This window comes from Spermophilus citellus (assembly GCF_964194105.1).
Source record: "Spermophilus citellus genome assembly, chromosome: 12".
Lineage (NCBI taxonomy): Eukaryota > Metazoa > Chordata > Mammalia > Rodentia > Sciuridae > Spermophilus > Spermophilus citellus.
In genome coordinates, this window is record NC_138198.1 from 93,468,759 (window position 1) to 93,490,490 (window position 21,732).

A 21,732-nucleotide genomic window follows, 5' to 3' on the forward strand; every position below is an offset into this window, starting at 1 on the left:
TCAAAGCATATAACATAAAATTTGCTGTTTAAACCAATTTAAGGGTACTATTTAGTTTCATTACATACTCTCACAGTTTTATCCAAACATCACCATCATCAATTTCCACAACTTTTCATCATACCAAACAAAAACTCTGTACCTGTCAATCTTTTAAAATCCTGGAAATGTTGTCCTATCAGATTTTCTTTCCAGCGATGGCCACTACACACACTCAGTTCTGTGATATGGAAAAGGGTGTCTGAAAACCAAGAACATGACTAAATGATACTGGTGATCCCCCCAAAAAAATTCTTAACCATCAGTGACTTAGGTTGTAAAATAAAAGCTTTTCCATTGGGAAAACATTTTTGAAATCATTCAACAAATTAACCCTCCATATGCCAGTGTTCTGTATACATTGTGTATACAGAATAATGAACGAAACAAGACAACAAAACCTAACCCTCATGAAGCTTGCATTCTTGCAAATAACACAACAATTTAGATAGGAGTGAGCGCTCTGAGGAAAATAATCCAGGACAGTGAGACTTGTGTCTTAATGGCTGCTTATATTCTCCACACACAGCATATATTAAATCCATGTTTATCTGCAGATGTGTTCATAAAGTAAGTAATGACTTTTTAAAGACTTCTTGCTGAGCTGCTGAGCACCCTGAGAGACATGGGACTGATTCAGACTCAAAGCTTTTCTCCCTAGGAGCTTGTAGCTAATCATAAGAAACCCAATATACATATGGTATACTATTCCCATCCTAGAAAAAGCTATTTAATAACTTATCTAGCTTTTTTTGGCCTAAACTCACCCTTTATTTAATTTTTTTTGTACTTTTTTTTCAATTATTTGTGTTGTCAGGCCCTTTCCAAAATCTTTGCTTGGCATGATCTGTATGATTTACTTGACCATCTTCCAAATATTAAACGGTAGCAAATAAGCTGAAAGTCTGAAATAGCCAATAAAAGTGTGTCCCTTTCTTTGCTTTTTAAAGTCCCCCTTTTTGACAGTGCATCTATAGGAACATTTAGAGGCCTGTCAATCATGGTGCTGATTCTTGAAATTATCAAGTGCATTTAAAAGAAAAATTTAACTGAAACAGCACAAAAAAAGAAAAATGCAGCATGAGATCATCTCATTAATTTAGGTTATCCTAGATAGTTGTATTCCTTGGTGTACAAATTTAGTAATAGGATGAGCTCAAGTTCAGAATGTAATGAATGTGCTCTCTTTATAGTAGATCTGGATTTTGTGAATATCAAACAGTAGATGCACTCTAAAACTTTGCTGTATGTTTTTTCATAAACTAATACTAACCTATTAGTTTCCTGAGCCATCTGTCATTTTCTGAAGGAAAGAAAAGTTATTCAATTGTGGTGGCTTAAAAAAAAATCATGTATATCTAATACATATTGTAATACCCTTCATGGTATTGGGCTAGGAATTCTGTGTTATCTCCTTATACATCATTATAAAGTTAGTTCTGTTTATTCCAGATGAGGAGAGCATTGCACAAGAGTAGCTTTCCTTGGATGAACACCAGATAAAATCATATAAGAGCACAACTTCTAACTTCCAAAATCAGCCAGGTGTCACAGTATACAGAATTGCTGTCCTACAATACCTGTCAAGACTTGACATAATAAAAATAAAAAACCACTGGTACAATGAAGCAAGCTTTGTAGACTACTATGCCTGTTGCTGCTACTACTAATAACAACACCAGCCAAATGCTTGCCCCACTTCCCAAAAAATGCTCTGTGTGCTAGGAAGCTGTGCTGTCAATATTATCTGAATTGGTGAATGAAATGCATTTTCTACTATCTAGCCCATTATCTACTCTCACTGCACAATTAACTGTATATTGAAATGGTACTGATGAGTACAGAGAAAGTAACACTTCACAGCCAGTTGCTACTTGCTCATTGTTTCCAATGCTCCTGTGTCCTCTATTTTCATGTTGGACCACGTGTGCCCATCAAAGCTTGTGCCCATCAAAGCTTGTAAAGAAAAAGTTGAAGACAGTTGCTCATAGTTGCCAGCCCTGTGGATGCACTTTCTTTTCGGAATGTGGCCTCTGACACCTAAGGTTCTGGCCATCTGTGCCAGGCATAGTGTGTAAAGAATAAGAGGTAAAGTGAAAATTCATGCTCAGTGATCATGGAGCTTTTTTAGTATTCTGAAGCACGGAGAAAAGCTTCTAGGGATTATGCATGGTAGCTGGCTTGCAGCAGGTGCTATACTCCATTCAATAGGCATGACGAGTCACTCCAGTTTGAACTAGGTATTATGCAAGGAACTGTGAAGAACTCAAACATGAGTAAAACATCGTCTGTATCTTCAATCTGCTTATCATTTAGTTCTGTGTTTCCTCAGCTTACTCCCCACATATCTTCTGGAGACCCCCATAAAAGCTGTGGACGGTTTCCCAAAAAACACACATGACTTTACACACAACATTTAGTTCATAATTTTAGAGACTTTTTTTCTAAAGCCCAATTATGGGCTGATCTAGAACATTAAGGGAAAAAATATGTCCACTAGTGTGGAAAATGTAGAATGTCATAAATGATCTAATAGATATATAAAGGACTCTGGGCATGACAAAAGACAGCCAGCAGTTTACCTTCTCTATTCCAAGAGACAAACCTTGGAAACAAGCAAAGACAACAGTTCAGCTTCACTTTAATTTCCTGATTAAGGTGATGTAATAAAGCTTAATGAAAAGGTCTACAACATATAGAGGATATAAGAATGGGCTTCCTAGAGGACATGACATATATATATATATCACCTTGAAGGATAGTGGATTGAAGCTACACCAGGTGGAGGGAGCAGACTGAGGACAGGTAAACGTAAGAAGTCCAAGGCATATTCTGGAATTGTAAGAAGTTTCATGTGTCTGGAGCACAGGACTCTTGGAAGAAGCTAGAGAGTAGCATAAAATGAGACTAAAGGTCAGTAAACTGGAGTCCAAACATGGGTTTTCACTCTGAGCATTCTGGATATGACTCAAAAGGCAATGAATGATGGCCCAGACCCTCATATTTCTTAGGATAAGTAGAAAGGTATAAAACTGGTAATGATTAGGAGGCCTGCTTCCAAGTAGAAGGTATTAAAACCCAAACTAGGGGACTAGAATATGGGAAATGGTAAAACCCTATTAAAGAAACCTGAACAAAGTTATCTAATCTAAAAACCCTGTGCACAGTGACTAGCCTCAGGGTAAGTAAAACACTAGGTCCTCATGCTTCTAAAGTCATTAAACAAACTAAAAACTAAAGTTATTAAACAAATGCAAAGTTATTCTATACAAAGTTAAGCACTGGCAAGGAGAAATTATTATTCATATTTTTCTTTTCATTTACTTTCCCTTATTATATTTTACAATCCTTGGTGCAATACTTTGAAAATAATAGGCTTAATAAATGCTTGGTTCCATTGAATTTAGTTTAATTTGTAGTATGACAGCTATTGAGGCAACAATTATTATACCTCATTTTGAAAAATGAAGCTGGTCTACAAACACAATTTAAGGAACACTGAATACTTTTTCCTAATGGGCAAAGGATGTACTGCCAGGACCTCTGAGGATTGGCATGATATTCAATTTGATTTTACACCAAAAATGTGTTGTAGAACTTTTCATTAAGCATTATTATATCACCTTAACCAGGAAATTAAAGTGAAACTGAAATGTTATCTTTCTAAGATATGATGTTTCTCTCCAAGTGTTCTTAGGAAAGAGAACTAACTGCCTTAGCGATCAAAGCATACTTTGGAAGCAAGGAAGAAGTTGAGATTACAAGCATTAAAAAAAACAAAAACAAAAACAAACAAACAAAAAACCCTATGAGTTACTCAGGCATTGTCATTGTTCATGTTCACATTTTATAAAGGCTTAGCAAATGACTACTAATTAAAAATCTAAAAATTATGCTCCCACCAACATTTTTTTCTGAATTCATTGTTTGGTTAGTGTGAGTGATGGCTAATATCCACATATAGTCACATCAAAATACATTTGTTGACCCTGGCAAAGCACACTATTTACTGGTTCTTCCTTCCCAACAGATTTTAAAATAATATTTTGTCATAAAAAGAGATAAATCAGAGCATAAAATTTAAATTATTTATTTGAGAAAATCTTAACAACAGGCTAATTTTTTCCTTGCATTCTTGACCAGGAGGCTCCCAGCCCCTTGGGATATCTTTTAAATGAATTCCACTGGATCAAATGAACATCAGTTTCCTGTTCTTCCTATCTGGTGTCTAACTTCATTCATAACTCATGCTCCATAGTAGGGGCTCTCCAACCTTACTGTCTATCAAAATCACCTAAAGGGCTGTTTATACTTAGGGATGCCCTGGCCAGAACGAAGAACTGTGGAAAACCATAATTTGAGATTCATTCAAACTATAGAGAGCAACTCTGGTTTCCCAGCCAGCTTCGTTGGCTATAGTTAGAGATCTGAATTAGCTCGCATTGTAGTCTGAAAACAAAACTAGGCATAAACTTTATAAAATGCAAATTCTCAATAAAATAAAAAATAAATTCATGATCAATTTTAAAATAGAGGGATTTGCTTATCAAAAAAATTAGGGAAATTTAACATAATGGGCAATAGATAAATGTGCTTAGTTATGAATCCTGCTCTCCTGTTATTCTTAACTCAAACTTCTCTGGCCCAGTAAGGTCAATTCAAAAACTGAACACACCACCCTCCTTCACTGTTCTGGGCTATTAGCCACCTGATCCTCTTCTTCATGGAGTATTCTCCCCTCCTCATTTTCATCTGTGCACTTCGTGCTATGCTTTAGACATGGACTTGAGCCTTATCTCCTCCAAGTCTTTCTGAAATTTCCAACTCACAATAGTAACCCCATATTTATAGCTCCTGAAGCACTTTAGAGAAAACCTGCCTGCCCTATGGGTGTGGACTGTTCATAACTCAGTATCCTGTGCTGATCTCCAGTTAGTTCATCTGAATCTATCTCTCCTCAAGGGAATCCAATCTCTTATATGGTCAAATTCTTATATTTTATCCAATCACCTATAACATGAACCACCATGCATTCTAAATCCTTAAAAATCCCTGGTTAGATTTAATTTCTTTCGAAGCTGTTATGGAATCTCATCTCTTGCTCCCTTTTCCAACTCTGGATGTGTCAACATATGGCAGACTTTCTCCATATGTTGCCACTTCCATGGGCAATGGCTGTATGGTAAGTAGTGATACACTGAAATATTCTTTTTTTCTCATGAGCTGAAGTTGTGTGGATTTCAGGACATCTGACCTGAAATTGAACTAAACTAGTGATCACTATGCAACACTCCCTCATGGATTTATAATACCATTTCATCCAGTAAAAGGAAAATAAATCAGAAGTTATAAAAGAAAGCTTATAGTAAGGGCCAGATATCTTTGTAACTGACAGAGGGGAGCAAAGAATTTAAATAATTTTTTCCTGGGGGGAGGGTGTTATGATTCTACCTGAATATGACTGTGTTTCTTTTCTGTTTTGTTTTTTGTTTTTGTTTTTTTTTTTTGGGGGGGGCATTGGGGTGCTTGGGGGTTGTACCAGGGATTTAACCCAGGGTCACTAAATCACTGAGCCATATTCCCAATCCTTCTTGTTTGTTTGTCTGTTTGTTTATAGAGACAGAGTCTCACTGAATTGCTTAGGGTCTCTCTAAGTTGCTAAGGCTGGCTTTCAACTCGTGATCCTTCTACTCAGCCTCCCAAACCCCTGGGATTACAGGCATGCACCACTGCTCCCAGCCCAACAGTGCATTTTAATGCCTACTTTCTCTCAAAAAATAAACATAATGCCTAAAATGTAGGTAGTGCTTCACTGTTTTCTCACATACATTTTCATTGTTCCTCAGAACACCTGCAAATTGAGAAAAGAGTATATTATAATTTCTCTTCTACAAATGAAGATACACTTGAATCCCCGTCTACTATCTCTAAACCCATTTTTCTCTATACAAGAAAACAGATATATGCATAAATATTAAATTATCATGATGTACACTTTGATTACATTTGATTTATTTTCTTTTTAATTAAATATTTTAAAATAAAAAGAGAAAATAGCTTATGCTTCATGTTTTGAAAAATGTGGTTACACTGGAAAATTCATGCATAGAAGACCAGGAAATGTCTATCTTGGAAGGGAAGAATCAGATAAATTCAACAATCTATGTCCATCGTCATGGGATATGATGAGTAGGTTACCAGCAGGACTCCTCCTGCATTTAGGTGCTTGTATCAGAGCAGGGAAAACAAGTTGACAAAATCTCAGACACCCACCAACATCACTTTAAGCACAGGGGCAAGGATGAGGGTTGAGAGGGCCTATGCATAGGTTGGCAGGGGCACACATGTGTACACACATTATCTGTGTCTCAAGGATATATACATCCCCGAAGCCACATCAACAGATTATATTCTTCCCAACCGAAATGCAATTGCTATTTCTCCTAATTAAGGAAGCAATCATAATGCAAGATGCAAGAGTGACCTTCTAAGAAATGTAAACTTTAAATCCCTCTAAAATTATATATATATATGCATAATTATATAAATCATTCTTAAACTTCATAAATTAATTAATAGTAATCAACTTTTTGTAACACACCTTACAACCTATTAGGACATACCAGTCTGTCTTCATGTCAAAGGACTGGAAATGCCTGGCTTTAAGCAGTGCTCCTTATATTCGACTGTGAAGGCAGACTGCATGAACATGTTAACAGGCAGCTTCTGATTGCCCTGGTCTGGGCTGAGGGGCTGAGATGCTGCTATTCTAAAAGTCTGTGCTTTTCTACTCCAAGTGTGATGTTGAACCAGCATTTGTAGCAGCTCCAGGGGGTCATTTTACAACATTGAATGAGATTCCAGTGCACAGCTAAGGTTGAAAATCACTTTACTCCAGAGGGACAGAAGTTAAGTTAGTCTAAGATGATGGTCCACTGACCTTTGCCAGCTGCAAGCCCTTTGAGACCCTTCCAAAGGTTTGCAAATCAGTGGTTGTCAAATCACCTGAAAGGTTTTGTCAAACCCTCCCCACTTTCTTAAATCTTGGAATCAAGAGGAGATTGAGTTTGGAGTTGACAATTTTGATATCTCCAGGTGTTTTAGAAACAGGGCACCAAGCTTAAATTTAGTGTCTTGAACCCAGCCTGTAGAATTTGGTTCAAGAAAGGATGGCCTTGGACTCAATCCTGAAAAAAGGCTGAATCCCTATTATCCCTGTCCTTTCTGTACCACCCCCTCCCATATTTTATTTATATGATCCTGCTACTCCTAATAAACTTCATGACATTAGTCATTTCTGTGAAGTTATTAGTGGGTTTTATAGATCTTATGAATTGATAAAAGTACAGATGACTTCAAATCAGTGAGTGTTAAATTGTAGTAATACTAACAGCTGTCATTTGTTGAACATTTATCATTTTATCACTTTTCCAAGCTATACTTAGATTGAAATTATCCTTAACTATGAACTAAAGAGTTCATATCCTATTAAAATAGTGTAAGACATTAGCAGATAACAAGCATTTTTTTATATGAATGAACTCTTCCCTACCCACCTGTAACTCCCTATTCCACCCTGACTTCGCCTTTTCTGACATTAGCTAAACTTGCAGCATACTATTGATGCTTTTTCTATTTACATTTAATTATAAGGAAAAACTCTTAGGTTTTAATAATTAATGACTGAAATAAACACTAATATTCTTAGTTTTGGTATTATATGAAGTGCTTAGTTATTAGTTAAGGTATCTGTTATTATATAAAATAACAGACACCTTATTTTAACAGATACCTTATTTTAGAGGGGTTAGTTTAGAGGGGTTTGAAGTTTACATTTCTAAGAAATTCACTCGTTCTGTTATGATTGCTTTCTTAATTAGAAGAGAAGGAAATTGTGGTTAGGCTGGGAATGAATATATTTTGTTAATATGCCTTTAGGGATGTATATATCTCTAGACACACTGAATAAGAATACGTTTTGTTTATTCTTGATATGGTTAATGTTAACTAAGGAAACTCATCATGCAAACTGATGCCTTACCAAGAACATTAGTATGAAATGCATACAGTTGTAGGATAAGGGAGACCCGCTTCCTCTTGCCTGTTCCTACTAGCAGGTGTCTTATGAGGAACAATTAAAGCTTGATAGCTATTTAGTAAAATAGGCGCAGTGCCATCTAGTGGTGTGTAATCATTATTGCACATCCTAAATGTCCTCATTTTCTGAGTTGATTTCAGAGCACAGCAGTAAGCATTATATGTATACAGCTGTCAGACTTTTAAAACACACTAGTTAGTAATTTCCTAACAGCACTTTTCAGTTTCCTGTTTAAATAAACAAGAGGTTAATAATACTTGTTTCTCAATAATAATAATAACTAATATATTTTGAATGCTAATTTTGTACGAAGCCCTGTGGGAAGTGCTTTATGTGTATTATCTCTTTCAATTCCCACAATAACACTGTAATTGGGGAACTCTTAGTGTCCCCATTGCTGGTAAGGGAAGCCCAATAGAACCCAGGATGTTGCACCCTTCTGCCCATGATTGTGTGTGATGGAGCCAGGAAGAGGGCACCATAGGCGTGGGAAAGACTTGGTCTTGAGTATGAGGACACAGAGCTTAAGAAGAGCCACATGATCAGAAATGTGGCTTAAAAATTATTTCTGACTTGTAGGAAAGAAAGAAATGGAGATGGACAGGCAGGCAGTGGGAAGTTGATGAGCCTATTGTAGTCCTAGTAGACAGTGGTATTTTTATATAGGTGGGTGGTAGTATGCAGAAAAAAACTGCAATCATGTGGCATGTTATTCCACTTATTTTCCAGGGATTGGCCCCATCACAAGGGTATCATAATCCCATTTTGAACCTGGTGTCTGGATGTAACAGTGTACCATAACCTCTGAGGGATTGGTCTGAGTGGTTACGTGAAACTGTGTCCCCACCAGACTATTAGCTCCTTGAGCCAGCAGCCACATGTGTATTGTTTGCCTTTGAACCCCCAGGACCTACTATAGTGTCTTTCACACAATTATGAAAACTAGTTTTATTTAAATCATTTGTAACTACCTATTCTTACAATTATCCAGAACTAATACTTAATTTTCCTTATATTGAGATCTTCAATGTATGGGGACACAAATATGGAGCATAGTTATTTATTAACAACTTTCCTATGATTTCTAGGTATTTTATTGCTTCACAACAATAAGCAATTATTATTTCCTATGCAACATGCCCTATTCCAAGTGTTTTCCAGGCAGCATCTCATTTAATCTTCACTGTCATCATCTGAAGGGCAGTTGTTATTATCGGTTCCATTTTTCTAAGGTGAAAGATCAGAGAAGTTAAGTCACTCCACTGATGATACATCATGGATTCAAACCAATACCTGTGCAATTCTTCACAACTGTGTCTTACTGCTCTTTTAGAAATCAAATAAATCCGTAGGAAACCCTGCTTCACTGTTGAGTCACTTCTTTGTCATTTTCTCACTTAGTCAACAGATATTGATTGAGCTCCCTTGTTGTGTAAAACACTGTGACAGATAGAGATAAGAACAGTTACCACACACAGTCCCTCCCTGAGTTGGGGCATATGCAATACAGTCACGCCACCGAGTGTTCCCTAAAGGTTGTCGTGAGGAAGAACAGGGTTCTAAGGTGGACACAGGAGAAGTGGGAAAACTGGAGAGGGAGGATCCAGAAAGATATCCTTGGGGAAGTGGGGTTGATACTAAGTTATGATAAAGGAGACATAGATGAGAAATAAGCAGAGGCCAGATTTGCAAAATGAAATGACAACTTGCAAGACATGTTGGGATTACAAAATAATAGGAAGTTATTACAGGACTTTAAGCAGTTTACAAGTGACTTGGTCAGATTTGCAATTCAGAAATATCAACCCTGGCTGCTGTGTGTAGAAAGCATTGAAGTGGGTGAAGAACCAAGAGAGAGAACTGACTCAGTTAACCTGAAAGAGCACTGGGTGAAGGAGTTGGGTGGTAGCCATCAGGATCCATGGCAATGGAGGAACTAAAGTGATACTGAATGGAATTCATGGGTCTTGGACATTGACAGGATCCAGGGATGAGATCCAGATTCCAGTTGGGGGAGGGGCAGGGAGAGGTGGTGCCATTCACCAAAAATGGGAACCCCAGGGATCCAGTTTGGCCCTTTTGAATGTAGGCTGTGCAAGCTGAGGCTGAAGTATGTAAGGGGCCTCCAGGTGGGCATGTTGGACACTCCCGTGGGCATGTATAATAATGGTCACTCCTGTAGACCTGTATGACTCCACTCCTGGAAATCCTAGAATTCCCTAGCCTTCAGAGGCTTACAGGAGAGACAGGGGCATCCAGGTTCCTTCTGTCCACCAGCAGCTATCTCCATGGCTGATTGCACCCCCTCACTGGATGCCAGTTTACAGTCTCTGCTCCCCTCCTCAGAGGCCTGTTCCACATGATCCACAGCCAAGGGCCAGGTGAGATCAGGCCAGGAGCCTGCTTCTCAGAGTAACCCGGGCACAGAGACCAGCCAGGACGACAGGCCAGACCTCACTGTCACTGTCCTTTTTTCATCCTGCGCCCAGATACACCCCCAAGGATCAGATCCAGAGGATTTGTAGATCAAATATGTAAGGAATCCCACTAGGTAATTAAAATAAACCAGTTCTCTTTATAAATGTCATTTCTCTGTTTGTGCCTTGCTTGAAAATCGAATAAATGATGCTAAGACATACAAATAATTGCCTGGTTTAATATTTTTGATATACAGAAAAGATTGAATATTTGGGATCAAATCAGAATTTTTCCAAATATAATAAATCATATTTTTTTTCAAATCTAATAAATATTAAAGTATTTCAGTTGGTAAATGATTTCTAATACAAACTACCTCCAGCATTCCTTGCGGTTAAGCATGGTCTCTTCCCTTCCTAACATAAAACATTATTTTAAGTAATTATTAAAAGCAACTGCAAACATCCAAGTGAAGGACACGGTGAAGGCTCTATAAAACTAACAGTTTTAAGATTTGCATAATCCACTTACCTCTTTGGTTTCAAATGCATATAAAGTTAGTTATAAGAGCCAAACTTGGTTTTGGGAGGTTTTTTGGTAATATTTAGTTATTTATTTATTTTTGCATTACAATTTTTAATACACCATTATATCATAATTTATCATATCTCTGATTATATATAAGATATGTTGACACCAAATTCACATCTTCTTACATATATTTTGTATAGTGATGAGGGTCTTCTGAATCTGACTTCAAGAGACTTTCTTTGTTGGTAATAAAGTCCTGCTGTACAAAAACAAGAAATCACAAACTCTGCATAAAGAAACAAAAGGAAAAGAGGATACAACAAAACACATCTGACAGGACAACACCAGGCACCCATGGGGGCCACTCAATAGATGTCAGTTTTGTTTTTTTTAAATATAGTGTCACGGTGAGCAAAAAGGTAGGAGATAAAAACTAGGGAATTGTTGGAGAAAAAACTTATGTGGCATACACATTCCTCAAGGACTGAAATGTGAATACATTTCATTGAGAAAAGACAAAATATTTATTTGCATATGCAAAAGTGTAATGAAAAGTGAACCTAAAACTTGGTGAAGATGTGCAGGAACTGGAGAGGAATACTCATACACTGCTAAAGGGAATATGGATCAGTAAAACTACTGTGGAAAACACTTGAAAAGTTTCTTTAAAATTAAATATATACCTACTATACCACCCCACAACTGTCCATCCATAAGTGACTCCATAATCAAGTGGTGATATATACTGTAATCCCAGTGGCTCCAGAGGCTGAGGTAGGAAGATGGCAAGTTCAAAACCAGCTTCAGCAACTTAGCAAGATCCTGAGCAACTTAGCAAGACACTGTCTCAAAATAAAAATAAAAAGGCCTTGGGATGTGGCTCAGTGGTTAAGCACCTCTGAGTTCAATCCCTGCTACAAAACAAAACAAAACAAAACAAAAATGACAAATCCATATAATGAAAAACCACTCAGCAATGAAAAGGAACCAACTACTGATACTTGAAGCAACACAGATGAATCTCAAAGTAGTTACACTAAGTAAAAGCATCCAGATGAAAAACCAGTACATACTATATGATTCCAGCTTTTTTAAATTCTGGAAAATTGTGACAGGAAGCAAGCAGATCAGCGGTTGTCTGCCTGCTAGGAATGGATTACAGGGGAGCCCAGAGAAAGTCTTGGGGTGGCATACATGTTCATTGTCTTTGTGGTGGTGATGGTTTCTGGGATGTCATAAAAAATACTTCAGGGCAAATGAAAAAAAACAGAAACAGATTTCTTGAATACCCTAATGAAAGGAACCATGAATCAAGTTAGATTATCTAGTCAACGATGGAGCGGAGAAACTGCTTTGTTCTTGACCAGGTTAGCAAGTGATCTCTGACTTCATTCTGTTGCTGCTCCGCATAAATAACTTGTCTTTTTCCCCTTGTTGTCCTACATACCTTAACTTTCCTTTGTTTTCTTATTTCAAACTACATACTACTAGATATATACATAATAAATGAAGACATTTTAAATACTCAAATGTACTTTGTCTATCCTTTCAGCAACTAGAATGTAGATACTGGTGTTCTTTTCTTTTTGAGAGTCACCATGTATGTGAAAATGCTTTAGACCAATAGACTTGGATTTGAATGCCAACTTTGCCCTTGACTGGCCTTGCACCATTGCACCTGTCAGTCAACTTCCCTGATGCTCAGTCTTTTTGCATACAACATGAGGATAATAGCTAGATTTCAGGGGTTACTGTGAGGACTGGAAATAACCATCTACTGCAGTCTTTGGTAAACCATTTGCTTGCTGCAAAATATTGTACCTCCAGTCTTAGAGATCACGCAGTATGTACATTTATTTGTGTCCACCCCTACAACAGCGGGACACATGTGAAGAGCCTAGAGAAAGCAGAGCAGATGGACATGTAAAGAAATGTACTTGCCTTTCCATGCACTTTGGGCTAATGTGTTAACTCTGTTTTAATTGTAGTGCACCTGGTGGACATTTGGAATGTCATAGAAGCATTGCGGGAAAATGCTCTGAACAACCTGGACCCAAACATAGAGCTCAATGTGGCCCGCCTGGAGGCTGTGCTCTCCACCATTTTTTACCAGCTTAACAAACGGATGCCAACCACTCACCAAATCCATGTGGAGCAGTCCATCAGCCTCCTGCTCAACTTCCTACTTGCAGCCTTTGATCCGTAAGCTCCATCTGACTGTCACTTGCTCTCTACATGCTTGGTTTCCATTTCTATTTGTTCTTTCTTTGGTTATTTGCCTCAAAATGCTTTTCTAGATTAACTATCTCTTTTCCCTTCATCAGATGCTTATGTCAATAAAGACTCCACGTGATTGACAGAAACTTTAAAGGCTGCGGAAAAGACTAGAGAGTAATATAGTGCCATAGGAATGTGAGGACAATTGTGTTTTATGAGCTGACCTTTATTTAACTCATCCCACACTACCTCGCAGCCATGGACGCTCATGAGAGTGTGGCATGATGGCATTCCTGTGGAGAGATTTAATGAAGCGTGAAGTAGGAAGATGTTTTTAACTCTCTTCTTGGCAAATTGTCTAAGACAGTGTTTCTGAGGTGTCATAACAAGACTCCAGAGCAGACGGGAAAGATACTGCAAAGACTTTCTTGACTAGCTCTAGTCAAAGTAACCACGACTTGCATTAAATGGACTGGTCAATTATGATGTGGCACCATAAAACGGTGCATGCTGTTCACAGACCACCGTTGGAAGTCAGCCTCATTATTGTATAATTTCCCCTCATAGAATCCGGGAATTTCAGAGCTGGCTGACATCTTAAAGACTGTTCATCCAGATCTCTCATTTTACAGATGAAGGAACTGAAGCACAAAGAGATTGTCACTTATCCAGTGTCTCGCAGCATGTTAGTGGCAGAGTGGGGACTTAGGTATTCAGCTAAGGTTTCTTTTCCAACGCATACGTGACAGCCTCTTGAAATGTGAAAACTCCACTGAATTACATTATCGGCCCTAGATTTCAAAAGGGCTTTTTTTTGTCATTGTGACCAAGTCTCCACAGAGCGTCACTACCTCCACTTTCATGACTTGTTTTGAATATTAAAAAGGGAAATTGCTAACCTGACCTTTTAGCACATTTTAAGACATTCAGAAGGTTTTGTTTAGTCTCCTTGTCTGGTCAATGCTTGGGAGCATTCCCCCTAGTAGTGGCAATATTCCAGTCAGGATAATGTCATTATGCTACGTACCAGCTGTCACTTTGCAAGCTAGAGTAGTAACAGAATTGTCCCTGCTTGGTTTTATCAGCATACATTATTGTCACCATGATGGTTGTATTCTAAAGTTGAAATAAGCAGTTTTAAAATGAGCGGTCCAACTTGGTAGACTCCTTGCTTCATCTGTGCAGACTTCAGTACTAGATGTTCCGCTCTGGCCTAATTGCTATGGTAACTGAGTGGGGAGGCAGGTAGAAAGGGCTGTGATTCCACATGACAAGCAGCAAAACAGAACCAGGCCCTGGAGTCTCTACAACAGCGTTTCTGTCCTGGCCTCTTAAAAGAACGTGGCAGCTCTCAGACTTGCCATTAAAGACTACATGGGACTTATTCGTTTTACATGTGTATTGATCACCTTTCTATCAATGTGACAAAATATCTGAGATAGTCAATTAATAAAGAGGAATTATTTTTTTTTTTTTTGGCTCATGGTTTCAGAGGTCCATACTAGGCCCCAATGCTTTTGGCCCTGTGGTGATGCAGTACATCATAGTGGATGCATGTGGCAGAGGAATTCTATTCACCTCGTAGTGATTGGGAAGGAGAGAGAGAGAGAGAGAGAGAGAGAGAGAGAGAGAAGAGGCTGGGGTCCCAATATCCCCTTCAAAGGCACATCCCTGTTATAGTTTGAATGTGAGGTATTCCCCCAAAAGCTCATATATTAGACAATGAAGGAATGTTCAAAGGTTAAATGACTAGATTATGATAGCTATAAACTAGTAGGTGGATTAATCCATTTAATGGATTAATAATTTAAAAGGACTACTGAGTGGTAACTGTAGGCAGGTGGGATGTGGCTAGAGAAGTAGGTCATTGGGGATGTGCCCTTTGGGGATTGTACTTTGTCCCTACCTCACACCCCCATCCACCACCACAACCACCCCTCTCTCCTTCTTGGCTTTCAAGAGTTAGGCATACATTCTCTTACCATAATGTTCTGCCTCATCTTAGGCCTAGAGTAGTGGAGTCCACTGACCAAAAGCTGAACCTCTGAAACCATAAGCCCAAAATAAACTTTCCTCTTTCAACTTATTCTTGTCAGGTATGTTGGCCATAGTGACTGCTAGGAGCCACAAGCATATATACGATGTATGGCACCTTTGGTTGTAAAGTGACGCCAGCTAGCCACTGAGATGATTATGTTAAAATTTACATTCATATGCAAACTGGACTCCCGCTGTTCACCTTGGCCTGCTACCGGACTCAAGTTACGGGACTTTACGGGACTGCTGGAGAGTTCCCATTGGTTGGGGAAGGATAGTAGGAGGGAATTCCGGAGGAGGTGGGAGGAGACGGGGGGGTTCCGGTCGGCGCGCGGTTCCGGTCGGACACCCTCGTGGGAGGACCGGTTTTTGACTTGCTGGCGCTGAGAGTGTTAGCGGCTTTTTCAAAATAAAGTTTTGTTCCTGCTTGATTGGCTCGTGATTCTGTGCCCAGCCAAGACTGCGGCATTTGGTGGCCCGTACGGGGAACGCCTGAAGCTTAGAGGTGAGTAAATTGCTCGCCCCTGAGGGAAGGCGACAGGATGGATGACCTTCTCAGAAAACAATGTGTTCTTGTTTTGATTTATTTTGTTTTCATTTCGAGCTCCCTAGCCCTAGAATTTTCTCAGGCGAACTGGAAAAAATGGTTGGCTCAAGGTTTGAAGTTATTCAGCCCTGAGAAAGAGAAAATTGATACAACCATTGTCTGCTCCGTCTTTGTTTCATTCTGCTTCGGCTTTGTTTTATCCTACCTTATTGGGTTAGGTTATAGTAGATTAGAATCCAATAAAAAACAAACCGAAAAACTGTTAAGTAAATTGTTAGAGGTCCAGACTATGGTAGAAAAAACGCTAGGTCAAGCAAAAGAGAAGGTCTCTCAAGCTAGTCAGACAGAGGAGAATTTAAAGAAAGCAAGCTTAGAGGACAAGCAGCCATCAGGTGGAGAATTACAACAGGAGGTTGCTACCAACTCCGTTCTATCACCAGAGGGCGTAACTCAGCCAACAGCTCCATCTACCGCTGAGCGGCCCTCAACTACCGTAGTTGATGGACGGAATTCTGAGGCAGGACCCCAAAGATTAGCATGCCCTGTACTTGAGCAGGCAGGAGGGCAACGAATTCACCGTGCTTTAGATTTCAAAACAATAAAGCAATTAAAGGAGGCTGTAACGACCTATGGGCCGCAAGCTCCCTTCACAATAAGCATGGTTGAATCTGTTACCAACTTGGACATGACACCAGCAGATTGGGCTAACATGTGTCGATCTGTGCTAAACGGAGGACAATATTTGTTATGGAAGGTTGCCAATGAGGAATTTTGCATGGAGACAGCTAGGCGAAATGCAGAAGCTGGGTACCCTCAAAGAAATATGGACATGCTTTTGGGGAAGGGACCTTATGAGGGTCAAAGACAACAAATTGAATATGACCCTGGTGTGTACGCACAAATTGCTGTAGATGCAGTTAGGGCATGGAAAACTTTACAGGGGCATGGAGACTTACAAGGTCAATTATCTAAGGTAATACAAGGAACTAATGAACCTTATGCTGAATTTGTAGATAGACTTATTCAGTCAGCCTCTAGGATATTTGGAAATACAGAACAGGTAATGCCATTTATAAAACAACTGGCTTATGACCAAGCAAATCGTTGCTGCAGAGAGGTCATTAGACCATGGAGACATGAGGATTTAAACACATATATTAAATTATGTAGAGACATTAATGAACAGGGGCAAGTCTTAGCAGCAGTACAACAGGCTTTAGATGCCAGGCCAAGAACATGCTATAATTGTAATCAAACAGGACATTTTAAAAGGAGTTGCCCCATAAGAGGAGGGTTTAACAAAGCTGGATATCAAAGGAATAGAATACCAGGTATTTGCCCACGATGCCGTAGAGGGAGACATTGGGCTAATGAATGCCGTTCTCAAACCACCATAGAGGGTATTCCGTTATCAAAAAACGGACAAGGACCAAGTGTTTACCCACGATATCGTGGAGAAAGGTATCAAGCTCCATTGCCAAAAAACGGACTAGAGGGCCCAATGCCCCGGGGCCCCAAACCACAAGTATATGGGGCAATGGAGGAACCCAACAGCCCCATCAAGGTAGTGCCCAGGACGCATTATCCATTAAATCCCTCATCAGACAAACTAGAGGGAGCGCAGGGCTGGACATCTGCGCCTCTGCCAGAGCAGTACTAACCCCAGAGATGGGAATTCAAATCATTCCCACAGGAGTAAAAGGACCTCTTCCCCAGGGAACAGTAGGCTTATTATTGGGACGCAGTTCTTCTACACTAAAAGGACTTATGATAAGTCCTGGGGTAATTGATCCCGATTATGAAGGTGAAATAAAAATTATAGCTAGTTCTCCAAGAGGTATATCAGTAATTTCACCAGGAGATAGAATAGCACAGTTATTAATAATACCCAGCCTGCATGATAAATTTTCCAGTTGTAATGTAGAAAGAGGTTCCAAGGGATTAGGCTCCACAGGTGTAGATTGGGCTATGCTGTCTTTAAATTTAGATTCTCGCCCAATGCTAAAATTAAAAATTCAAGGACATGACTTTAATGGGCTGCTGGACACAGGAGCTGACCTCAGCATCATATCTCGTCAAGAATGGCCAAAACATTGGCCATTACAACAAGCCACTCAAACGCTTCGAGGCCTAGGAGTGGCAACAAATCCCCATAGAAGTGCTATGGTATTAGATTGGAGGGATCCTGAAGGATGTGAAGGAACTATACAGCCCTATGTATTGGATCATCTTCCTGTAAATTTATGGGGACGAGATGTCCTAGATCAATTAGGATTGACATTAACAAATAACATCAATCCTAACGCGCCCACTACTAGGGCTAAACAAGGCTTTAGGAAAGAAAAAAGATTAAGAGAACAAGAACAAGGTATGACAGCACCTATTCAAATAGATCAAGAAATAAATAGACATGAATTGGGTTTTCAGAAAGGGCCACTGAGACAATCAAAATTACTTGGAAATCAGAAAGACCAGTGTGGGTTCCTCAGTGGCCCTTGACTAAAGAAAAGATACAAGTAGCCCATGACTTGGTCAGACAACAGTTAGCGGAAGGACATATACAACCTTCCGTATCCCCCTATAATACTCCCATTTTTGTCATTAAAAAGAAATCTGGTAAATGGAGATTATTACAAGATTTAAGAGCCATTAATAATGAGATGGTTATTATGGGACCTGCTCAATCAGGGATTCCTCAATTGTCTGCTTTACCAAAAACCTGGCATGTTTTAGTTATAGATATTAAAGATTGTTTCTTTTCAATTCCAATTCATCCCGAGGATAGTCCACATTTTGCATTTACTATCCCTGCACTGAATCATGAAGGTCCTGATCAGAGATATGAATGGAAAGTACTCCCTCAAGGGATGGCTAACAGCCCAACTATGTGTCAAATTTATGTTAATAAAGCAATCCAGCCACTTAGAAACCAAAATCCTGAACTACAAATATTTCACTATATGGATGATGTGTTACTGGCACATAAAGATAAAAACACATTACTAGAATGTTATGCCACACTTACAAATTTATTGAAAAATTATAATCTAGAGATAGCAATAGATAAAGTACAATTAAATCTTCCAATTAATTATTTAGGAGTTCTATTATCCTCAACCATGGTCCGTCCACCAAAAATTCAAATACGAGTAGATCAACTCAAATCACTTAATGACTTTCAAAAGTTATTGGGAGACATAAATTGGATAAGGCCTTATCTAGGCATACCAACAGGAGAGTTAGGACCTTTATTTGATATTCTAAAAGGTCCATCAGATCCAAATTCACCCCGCATGTTAACGCCTGAAGCAAGAAAAGTATTAAAAATCATTGAAACATATATGGAAAATATGCATTTGGATAGAATTGATATAAGTTTGCCTTTATTATTTATTGTACTACCAACAAAAAATATTCCTACAGGAGTATTTTGGCAAGAAGGTCCATTATTGTGGATACATTTATCTTATTCCCCTAACACTATTCTTACTAGATATCCTGAGGCTGTAGGACAATTAATACTCAAAGGAATAAAAGCAGCTAAGGGAGTGTTTGGGATTTCTCCCAATAAAATTATTACTCCATATACTATGGATCAAATTGATGAGTTAGCTAATGAGTTAAATACTTGGGCAATAATCCTGTGTAAAACTAGTGTTTCATTTGATAATCACTTACCATCTAATCCTTTGTTGTCTTTTTGGTCTAAGCATCCTGTAGTTTTTCCAAAAATGACAAGAAAAACCCCTATCATAAATGCTCCAAATATATTCACTGATGGGTCAAACAATGGTACAGCAGCAGTAGTTACTCCTGATCAAACTTTTACATTTTTAGTACCCAAACAATCAGCTCAAAAGGTAGAGCTTAATGCAGTATTACAAGCTTTTATGATGTTTAAAGATTCTGTATTTAATTTATTTTCTGATAGTCAGTATGTAGTTAATGCTATTAATTCCCTTGAAGATGCTGGTAGGATTTCCCCTTCCTCTACTGTTTTCTCTTTGTTTTCCGCTATACAAAGTCTAATCTGGGACCGAAAAGATCCATTCTTCATAGGTCATATCAGGGCACATACAGGATTGCCTGGAGCCCTTAGTATGGGCAATGAACTAGCAGATAAATCTACACATGACATACATATTTTCTCCACAATAGAAGAAGCTATAAATTTTCATAAAAGGTTCCATGTCAATGCTAATACTTTACAAAAGCGTTTTAAAATAACTAAAGAACAGGCCAGACATATAATAAAACAATGTCAAAATTGTGTGACATTTTTACCACAAGTTAATCTTGGAGTCAATCCTAGAGGACTAATACCTAACCATATTTGGCAGATGGACGTCACACACTTGCCAGAATTTGGAAAATTAAAATATTTACATGTTACAGTTGATACCTCTTCCGGATTTTTGATGGGCTCCCTTCATGCCGGAGAAAAAACTAAAGATGTTATAGCTCATTGCTTACAAAATTTTGCCACTGTGGGCGTTCCAAAACAGTTAAAAACGGACAACGGTCCTGGTTATACTTCCTCCTCTTTTAAACAATTTTGCTCATCATTTGGTATTACTCACATAACAGGAATTCCATACAATCCACAAGGACAAGGCATAGTTGAAAGAGCTCATCAAACTATTAAAATGTACTTATTAAAACAAAAAGAGGGAATTGGAAAGGGGTATATATCCCCCAAAGATAAACTTAAAATAACCCTTTTTACTCTAAACTTTTTAAATTTAGATTCATCGGGACTTAGTGCTGCGGAAAGACATTTGTACCCCAAAAATGTACATAAGCCTAAGGTACTTTGGAAAGATATTCTAACAGGACAATGGAAAGGCCCGGATCCAGTGATAGTCTGGAATCGGGGCGCTGTCTGTGTTTTCCCACAGGATGAACAGCAACCGATTTGGATTCCAGAGAGATTAACTAAAACAATTTCTACAGAAAAAGAAGATGATTTGACTCAAATCCATAACAGCTGACATCCAGAGCTCCAGCTTGGCTATTCTTACATCTGCGACAGTGATTAACCAAGGTTTTTTTTTTTTCAGTATCTATTTTATTATTACATTTTTCCACATCATAAAGTTCTATTTTATTTTTGAGCTCATACAAACCTAGGTTAATGTTTTTCTGATCAGTTTTATTTTTTGACTGTGTTTTATTTTTTATTTATTTATTTATTTATTTATTTATTTTATTTTTTTTTTTTTTTGACTGTGGAGTTTTTAAACATTGCAATGGAGATTTCACCTAAGTATAGTTACAAGGCCTTTATTTACTATTGTCTTATGTGTTGTATGTTGTGTGCACACTTCTGTTTTGTGTTGTATGTCTGTATGTGTGTATGTCCATATTTCTTATATGAGGAGCGCTCATGAAAAAATGGATCCGAATTTTTTCTTTATTCACGTGATTTATATGGTTTAATTTAAATTAGGTGAACAGCTGTTTATGATTGTTGTTAAAGATGGTTAACAGATCTGTTTGTTTACTTTCACCTTTTCTTTTTATTATATTTAATAATTCTGTTCAGGATAATGTCTCTTTACCATCATTGCCAGAATTTCCATCTCCATCCCAATTCCAGTGAAGACTGAGATAAAACCAAACTACAGCTTCTATGATAGCTATCACAGTAAACTGTATAAACTGATGCATCAATGAATATAACTCAACAAGTAATGCTATCAAGGACTTGATTTACTTTGGGAGGATATGGACATATTGATAGACTCCTCCAATTTGAACTGCTTGCAGAACTTGCCTGGACTATATATCAGTTGCATACATTGTGAAATATCATCTGGTGCACCGAATTGTGGTACTGCTGGCA

General features: G+C 38.3%; 1 protein-coding gene across 9 annotated transcripts in view; it reads left to right on the forward strand.

Moving 5' to 3' along the window:
• DTNA (dystrobrevin alpha) overlaps window positions 1–21,732 on the forward strand; it is a 372,603-nt gene that overhangs the window by 247,570 nt on the left and 103,301 nt on the right. For all 9 annotated transcript variants that reach the window (XM_081262933.1, XM_081262937.1, XM_081262936.1 and 6 more), the window contains one exon: window positions 13,075–13,288. In XM_081262933.1, the coding sequence (XP_081119059.1) occupies window positions 13,075–13,288 (214 nt within the window). The remainder of the gene's footprint in view (window positions 1–13,074; window positions 13,289–21,732) is intronic.